The 9,094-nt window shown below is 43.0% G+C and overlaps 1 protein-coding gene across 1 annotated transcript in view; it reads right to left on the reverse strand.

Moving 5' to 3' along the window:
• Positions 1-504: 504 nt before the first annotated feature.
• The window catches only part of MNAT1 (MNAT CDK-activating kinase assembly factor 1), a gene marked incomplete at its 5' end in the record, with an annotated part of 83,405 nt that continues 74,815 nt past the window's right edge, over positions 505-9,094 (reverse strand). Inside the window, one exon of the mRNA XM_010081853.1 lies at positions 505-625. Coding sequence (XP_010080155.1) covers positions 505-625 — 121 coding nt within the window. The remainder of the gene's footprint in view (positions 626-9,094) is intronic.

A 9,094-nucleotide genomic window follows, 5' to 3' on the forward strand; every position in this document is an offset into this window, starting at 1 on the left:
CTAAACTGGGGAAACTAGTTTTATGGGAAGAAAATGTAGGCTTGAATATTGACACTAAATGTTATAATCAAAATGGCATTTAAATGCTTGTGCAAATAAAACCCTGCAATAAGAGTAAAACCACAAACTTTAATAAAAAAGTCTGGCTTTATTTTAAAAAAAATTTACAAGTATATTTCTTTAAACCTCAAACATACACAGCTGAGTTATTCACATCTTCCATTAGATGTGGCTTATTGCTTCAGCCTCCCTCAGCAAAGTGCCACATGACTAACGAGTTTCCCCCTCCACAAAAATGTTTCTACCATTTTACAAAGCTCTCGTGCAGATGGGTTTTGGTTTTTTTTTTTTCCCCTTTAACACTTAAGCACAGCTGGTTTTACACAGAGAAGTGACTGCAGCTTAGCCATTGTGCAGATGGCAGCAATTTTACCCAACCTTTGCTGGCTCGATTTGCTCCTCGCTCCGTTCAGTGTCCCCTGATCAGAGGCTGCTGCACGCTGGCTAACTAGGGTGCCAGAACAGACCACTGAAAGCATCCTGTAAGGCTCGGTGACAGGCAAGAGAAGAAGTGTAGCCCCCAGCAAGATCCTGCAGAGAGGCAGCTCGTACATGGTTGAGATACCTAAAACAAAGAGAGGCGTTATTTTAGAGCAGAAATAAACACAAACTCCTGCGTAGTTCATGGTACAGTGAGGTCAAGGCTACTTTTTGGGAGAAAGCAAGGAGAGGGAGCTGCCTACTACTAGCCACCAATGAAGGTATCGGTATAAAACTTCCGTTTGTTACAACAACAATACACCTTCAGACAAGGTACCCAGCCAGCACACAGAAAAAATTTGGCTCTTTGCAGTAGGTGCATAGGTTAAGTACACGCACTGGGTTGTATTTTCTGTGCTCACTCTGAGGTTTAGGGGTGCTTTTGCCCCCTCCTCCTTTGGTAGTCGATTCCCACAGGAACCAGAGGGTCTCAGCTCTGCCTGGTTAATGCTGGGCACTCCCAAGAGCCAACTGTGCCGGTGGTTCTGATGACAACAGGGCTGAACCTTCAGCTCTTGGGCCTAACTGTATCTGGAGTGAGTCCACTGACACCAGGGAACTGGATCTGTAGCAGGCCGTCATCCAACATTTTGGCTAAAGCAGCCCCTGAACTTCACCATTAATTAAGCATCATCACCCATTGCAGAGCCATCTAATTTTACACCAAACCAGCCAGACCCCTGAGTCAACACTGAAACACGCTGCCTACGCTGGCACTGCCACGAGCTCTTGGCTCCCATTAGCTCCTTCTGAGGGCTCAAACCAGGCGTGCCCACCAGAGCTCCCAGTAAAGGTGTCTGCTCAGGGGGCTTGAATGGTTTCATTCAGTACTGTAACCCCAGAGTTCTGGCACCCATGTAAGGCAGGTACAAGACCAGATTCTCTGCTAGCTTTGCACCAAAAGCCCATAAAACACAAAGACAGACCATAGCCTGGCACGATGAGCACAATGACCGCCTCGAAGTTTGAACACCAGATACAATGCCATAAATCAGAACTGCTTTCCACAGTTGCCATGTAAGCCACCGAGCTTCAGCGAGCTGTTTTGATTCATCACTTGGTACATGTTGCTCCTGGGAAGGTTGAGTCATTCCACCTCTGGCTTGGCAATTCAAGCATAAACTTGCAAAACGCATACAGCCTTTTATAATGTTATCCCGAGAAACCTAAAACAGCTGCACTTTTGGCAGGAAAATACAGGACCACCAGTAAAATATCCAAAACAGTTGCATCTTTTAATTTATGACTGTACACTGTTTCCATAAAGAGTATATAAACCAGGTCAGATTTTATAGGTAAGACATAATAAACAGTCATACCCATTGATGCCATAAATGTGCAGAAAAAGAGGTTACTTAGAAATGATTAATTACAGTTTTAAAACTGTATTTCTTGCACCTAATAACCACAACGCACAGACACGAACAACATTTCTGAGTGATCGTTGGTGAGATGCTGAGGCTGAGAGCTTGAATTTGCCTCCTGCAGCTGAGTTCAGGCGAGCTCTGCTGCTTCGTACCAACTTGTGATGGAGCCTGGTCTCCGCTTCTGAGCAGGGGTTCCCATCAGCACGGGCACAGACATCACGGCACAAACCCTTTTATGGTGCGTAGATTCCCTTTCGACTGAAACCACAGCAGCAAAGCTGGTCTCATCTCTAAGTTTGCAAGGGAAGATGGACTGCAGAGAGCTCCTGGTTAGTGGGAGAATGCATTTAACAGATTTTAGGGGTTTTTTTAACATTCTTGTTACTTGTCCCTTAACATTTTAGGAGGAAAATCTCATCCTTCCCAAAGGCCTTTTACAACTGCTGTGGGAAGCAGGAGCTCCTTCCCCCAGCCAGCAATGATGAAAGGATACTGACAACGACAAATAATTTCCTTCAAAGCCTCAGTGTGAAACTACCTCCACCCTCCAAACCAGAGCGCCTTATAAAAATCAATTCCCATCTCAGATTTTACTTCTATCATGTTTATTTCCTCGTGCAAAGTTCATTTTCCACTCATGCATGGAACAGTCTGGAGAAAGCAGGGGATTATTTTACACTCCTGTATTAACAAAGGTCGGTTGTGTGTTTTTCATTACTTTTCTTATCTTTTGTTACTTTTCTTATATCACTGAAGGAGAAAGGAAGAGTCTATAGTTTCCCTTTTTTTAGGTCATCTGAAATTGGGGCATTAGTTTCATAAGAGAGCCTGATTTACAGCTATTACAGCATTTAGAGTTAATTGCTATGTGATCTGAAGACATACAAAATCATTGCCAAAAAGTCTCATATCAACTTTTACTACAGCAACCTGCGTTAATTCTCCTTACTCCTGTGAAACAAGCACGACACGCTGCTGGCTGTCAAGCGAGGTCTTTATTTTCTTGTTAAGTATCTAAACTTACTGCTCTTGACCCATTTAATTACTGTGGTACGCCAGGCAATTGCAAAGAATCTGCCACGCTGAAGCCACACAATGAGAAGCGAATGTTTCGCCACCTTTTCCACACCGATCCCCATCTGCGCTGCCTGAATCCAGCCGTGCCCTTCGCAGGAATATCTCTCTGAACTGGATTCCTGGGGTTTCTGGCAGAGGTCAGCACGTCTTTTCATGTACACCTTTACAGCAGCAGCAGGAAGAAGCGCTTGCCAAGTCTTATTTCCAAAAAGTCAAGCTCCGTTAGGTCTTGGGACCTGGAGGTAATTGCTCTCACTAGTTAGCAAATTCCAGCACACTGGGTCTGTTTTTCATAGGTTTATTTTAAGTACCTGTAAATCTTATAAGCAGAAACCAGGAAAAAGAGGTTTGCTTTTTCTGGTGCAGAGGTTTTTTAAATGTAACCTGTTTTTACTGAGAGCAGACTAAACTCTGAAGTTAAAAAAAGCCCGCACTATTATTTTTGAGCAGGGCTAAAGGGCTGTGTGTTTGCTGCCCCCCCGGTTTCACGCTTCCCATTCACCGTAATGCTTACGCTCTGCTGCGGGCTCTGCCCAAACAACCCCTCTTTCCTGAGCTGCAGCCATTGGATGTTGATCTTTCCCATTAACCTTTCACGTCAGTTAAAACACATCGTATTTTGTTCTTCATGAGCCTTCAGGGGGCTCATTCCTGACCTTTAGTTTCTCATCACCACGTGAAGAAAAGAAAAAAAAAGCGTCTCCTGTTTTCAAGGAAGGAGGTGTAATTCACACTTGGTGCAGAGGCTCAGAATCAAGCTGGTCATTCCTGGGGGTGGGTTTCCTTCACGTTTTCTCTTTTCCAAAGGCTGTGTCACTATCACTGGGGAATGACTGGGAACACTGGTATGCAGCAGGGTTTGGCATGGCAGTGGGCGCGATCCCCCGTGCATCACGACCCGCTGCCCAGCAGCCTCAGCACCTCTTGGCATCGCCGCTACCAAGAGCCAGGGGACCCAGCGCCAGCTCCTCAGACGCCGTCTCATTTCAGAGAAATTCGGGAAAGACTTCAGAAACAACCAGAAAGGATGGCGAAACAGCACAATCAAACCAGGCTAAAAACCAACCACCCAAATGTCCAACCAACAAGCCAAAACACCCCCTCAGTACTTCACCCACCACACTGGAAGTACCAGTGCTGGGGATTATTTCATACGATTTCCCCTGTCTACCCAAGATAAATGCAGCCCCACTGGTGTTTCTGCAGATGTGTTACTGGAGGTACATGTGGAATACTGCGTATTTGGCACACAGATTTTAGGTTTTTTGATCTATTAGGTATTTCATAGGGGTGAAGAAAAGAAAAATCACTCACAAGTTGTTTGACAAAAAAAGAAAAGATAATGTAATTCTATTCCACAGCATAGATTTACTGCTCATCTGATTATCCACAGTATCCAAGACAGAAAGTAATGGGGCAGACATTAGATCTGGGAAATTTTCCAGACTCATCTTTTAAATAATAAATGTGGTTGCATGAAAGCAAGCAGAATACTCCAGCCTGGAAAATTGTGTAAAGCATTAGTAACGCAGTAGCATACGGTGCATTCCTGAAGTCTTCTGGAGACAGTATTTTCATTAGATTTACCAGGCCTCTGAGATGAGCTATCGATGCATTATTCAGAGTATCCCTGCAGAGACTGGGTCTTATCAGATGAGAGAGGCACATAAGACACTGGATTTTCTCTGGCCTGGGTTTTGTTGAGGAATGCATGGCCTGGGTTACTGCATAGCCCCTGAGCAGGTAAAAACTGAGCTCCTGCAAGCAACTCTGGTTTTCGTTTGAACCAGTTCTACCACACAGTTGGTCCATGCAGCCAAAGCAGAATTTGTTTATCAAATAACCTGAGTTCATTGCTGTTCTTCATTAAATAGCCTGGGGAAGTTCATTTGGGAACAGGTTTTTGGTAGGTGTTATTCAAACACAGTGACTTAAATACAAATACTTCTCAGAGACTCTAATGTCTTAAGTTAGGACAAAAACACAAACATAAAGCTCGTACTCAAAGAATTCCAGAATAGCAATTCATCCTTCCACAGACTAGCTGCAAGCCTGATCTCTCCTGTCCTCAAAAGTCAAAAAGCAGTCTTTTGTCTATTTTAGCAGACACTCTTTGGACACTATCATTGTGTTTAGATCTTAAACAAACCAGCTGTTATTGGTGTCAGAAATTCCTGTTGAACACCAGCCAGCACAGCCTGTCCCACCATACAACGCAACTTCTACACAACCAAGAACTCAGGACGGGCTCCTCAGGAGCCCAGCTCAGTACCTCCTGCAGCCCTTGCACCATACCCAAGGTCGTGCTTCCAGCCCCAATGGCAGTGAGGCACCTGCCCTCCTCCGCCCTCCAGGACTGCAAGGACTAAATGGGAAAAATCTATTCAACAGCTGAACGAGGAAAATTGTTCCCTGGAAGGGAATAGGTCTATGGCTGCCTCAAGGAACCAAGACATCATTTGGTTGATAAATACACCGTAATAGTTATAATTACTTTCATTTGAATGGGATGAGGAAGTAAAAAAAAAAGGACAACAAATGATTGGGGTGTGGGGTTTACTGCAAGCACCAGCTACCCACTGCAATAGTTGAACGGCTTTTGTTAATTTTTTTTTTCTTTTTTAAATGCCTCTGGATATTATGCCTCTGTGTATACAACTGCAGCAGTCGGTGTGAATGTCAAAAAACTGCTAAGCATGATGCAGTCCAATTACGACAGATCCCAAGGCAGACAGAAAAAGAATATATTTTTAACCAGATTATGTCACCTGTTAGTCTTGCAGCAGGACAAGATGAAATACAGCCCATAGTGCAGGGGTACAAGTCACTCTAAATACCACAATACAGTTTTGGCTACCAAAAAATCTTGTCAAAGACAACAAGAGAGCTACCACCCTTGAAGCCCCAGTAACCCCACTTGCAGATCCAGCTTAGTAAACCAGTCTAATTTTTTATCATTAATAACACTGCTTAGCTATGCTAGTTTTCTGAAAGCTTAGTGAGCAGAAATTGCTCATCAAGGTGCCAGATGAGTGCCAGACCCCAGCCTCTTCTGTGCCACAAACTTGCTCAGCCCATTTCACATACCCACACCCCAAGAAACTGCCACAGAACTGTCACTTACTCATCACAATTCACAGAGATGTGCCTGGAGTCCCTCTCATTCAAACCAGAATGTCACTACCACCTACGCCTCCAACACAGGACACGCCGTAGTGAGTCTCTTATTTATGGGCTGAAACAGCCAGAATTGACTGCTGAATGCACGGCTGGTATTGCAAGCAAACCCTCTGGTTCCAGCCGACTTTACCTTTGATACCATTTCCAGGGGCTCGCTTGAATTACTTGGAAATAAAGATATCTATACTTAGATGATGTTTGAGTATTTTTTTCTCCCCTTTGCTTCAGAAGGAAGCTTCAACCAACTTGCCAATAGCAAAAGTTTTCGTCTTGCAATAAATTCTTAAAAATCAGACGCCTACTGACTCTAAAGGGTCTCTATTTATCCCAGTGAAGATTTAAGAAAACCTTAACTAGGAGTTTGAGTTCAGGGCTCCTAGAACTTTTATTTATTGATTTTAGATCTTCTAAGTGAACAACTCTGTTCTACTAGAAATAACTTCTCCCAGTAGAAAAGCCAAGAAAACCCTAACCACCAAATCAATAAAAGGAATCTAAGATCTCTAGTGATTCTTTTTAGCCTCTTCCATCTGCTTTTTCTAAATAGCTGTTTGTTTCAAACGCTGTCAGAATGTCTCTGGGCAGGAGTACACACTGATCGCATCTGGTGAAACAAAGTTCTTGAAAATTAAAATAAAACAGGTCTGCCACAGCATGCCTCAGCTAAGATGCAACAGCACAAAAGTCTGCTAACGGACATTGAAGAAGGAAAAACAAATCCTAGAAAAGCACTATGAGCCATGAAACAGCTGTCATGGATAAAGCCAGTTCTGACTCCAAAGGCAGAAATCAGTGATGAGCTATTCCTCCCTCTTTTCCCCCATTCCTCTTCTCCCTTCTATCAGAAGACAAACATTTCCGATCCTGGCAGCCCAAAGCTACACGTGCCCTGCTGCAGCTGCAACCCTAATTATATCTAATTAGCTGTATCAGAGATTTTATTACAAATTACCTATGACAGTGGTGAGTACGGTTGTGAACCCTGCAGTAAAAAAAACTTTTAAATGCAAAGGCACAAAGCTGAAGAAGCCATCCTTGGTGGAGAGAAAGAGAACAGAATCAATTTTTCCCATACTACTTTCCCTGAAAACTTCCTCCTTTTGTGATGAAATCCAGACTCCAGAGACCAAACATTTCCCCTGACAAGCTAATACATTGGGGGATGGGATGGAATGGAGAGAAATTTTCTTGTGACAGGTATCGCAAAGTACATCTTCAGTGCTCCTAAGTGAATGCATCATAAAAAACCCCAATTATTCTACTGGCAAAAAAAAAAAAAGTTTAAAGGAAGAAAAATTTTAGAGAGCACCTGGTTCTCCATCATTTTCCTAGCACTGCAATTCTATCGCTACTCCAGTTTTTAAATCGACACGAGACCAGAATCAAGTGCCCACATTTATTTAACACTTAGATAAACATTTGCCTTTGGAGTTACCAAGAAGCCAATGCTATTGCCTAAAGGTAAGATGAAAAAGCATGGAGAAATGAAGATCAAAGAACAAGGAACCTTCTGCCCCCACAGAAACTGTCTGATATAATTTTAAAAGAAGTGGATGTTTTAAAGCGTAAAGACAGGAAACCAATGATGAAAAAGGTTTTATAGAATAAAGGAAGCTTTGTGTTATTCTGACCTAATATGCATTTTCTACATTTTCTGTGCCGCAGGCTGAAGACAGTCCTGGGATAGCACTTGCAGGCTGTGCACGCAGGTTTCTGCAGGTACTGCCGTAACAACAGCTTTTAGACAACTCCAGTCCCGCTGCAGGGTCCTACCTGAGGAGGCACCAACCTCGATAAATTATTTCATGTGGAGAAAGACTATAGACTCCAAGTACTACAGACTATCCACTTACAGCACTGCAGACTGTAGACATAAAGACTACAGACTTAAAGCACTCTGAAATGGGACATAAAACCCTTAAACGGGACAAGCTGACCTATACTCATCTCTGAAGGAACTGCAAAACCAATTACACCTGCAGACAATACGTAACAAAACATGAGCAGGTTAAATAAACCTCTCCCTTCCACTGGGCAGTTATGCAAGCTAAAGATTTACATCTAACGGGTATTCACATGTGTAAATCCAGCGCATGTTCGATAAACACATTTTGCACCGCATGTGAGCCCAGAATTCACCACGAGTGTCTGCGTATTTCCTTTGATAATAATCAAATGCTACATTTAATCAGGTTCTCTTAACATTGGACCAGACAGCATCACTTCAGATGAGGTGGAACAGTTTCAACCTCAGAAAATGTAAATAGCAGTGCCAGAGAGCAGCCATTCGTGTCTTTGCAGTAGATCCAGTGATCTGAGATAATGCAGGACATCTTCAATGCACTTTCAGAAGTTAAAGCAAGAATAGAGGTCATATTGTTTTGTTGGGGTTTTCCCAGTTTAAAAAAAAAAAAAAAAAAGGAAACCCTGAAGCTGCAAGATTACACCGTAATTCCCAACAGGCAAACTTCAGAGAAAGGGCCGTATGCTCATCTGGTCTAAATCAACACGGTTTATAGATTTCTGTGCTGTTTCAGAGCTGATTCAAGACAATGATTATCAGCAAGCAACCGCCTGTTTTAAAATAAAAATGGGAAATGGAAAGCAGAACCTGCAAACACATTAATCCTTTGCAAGCAAAGGAAAACTAAAGGCTATCCAAGTTCTTTTCGTTCACATATTTCAGGTCTATAAAGGACGCAAGTTCTATGATGACTTTTCATTCTTCAGTTTTCGACAGGCTTCCTTGCATTCCACTTTCCTCCTAGTAGTATACTGAGTTGTTTTAATGGTCCCATACATGTCAGTCAAGAACCATCACCGATTACTCTGTGTAAATAGCGTTGCTGTTCACCACACATCTCAGTGTCGCATATTCCTGCCAGCGGTCCAGACGCCGTCTCCAAAATATGCGCAACTACTACCATTTG

This window comes from Pterocles gutturalis, unplaced genomic scaffold (genome assembly GCF_000699245.1).
Source record: "Pterocles gutturalis isolate BGI_N339 unplaced genomic scaffold, ASM69924v1 scaffold1939, whole genome shotgun sequence".
In the NCBI taxonomy this organism is placed as follows: Eukaryota; Metazoa; Chordata; class Aves; order Pterocliformes; family Pteroclidae; genus Pterocles; species Pterocles gutturalis.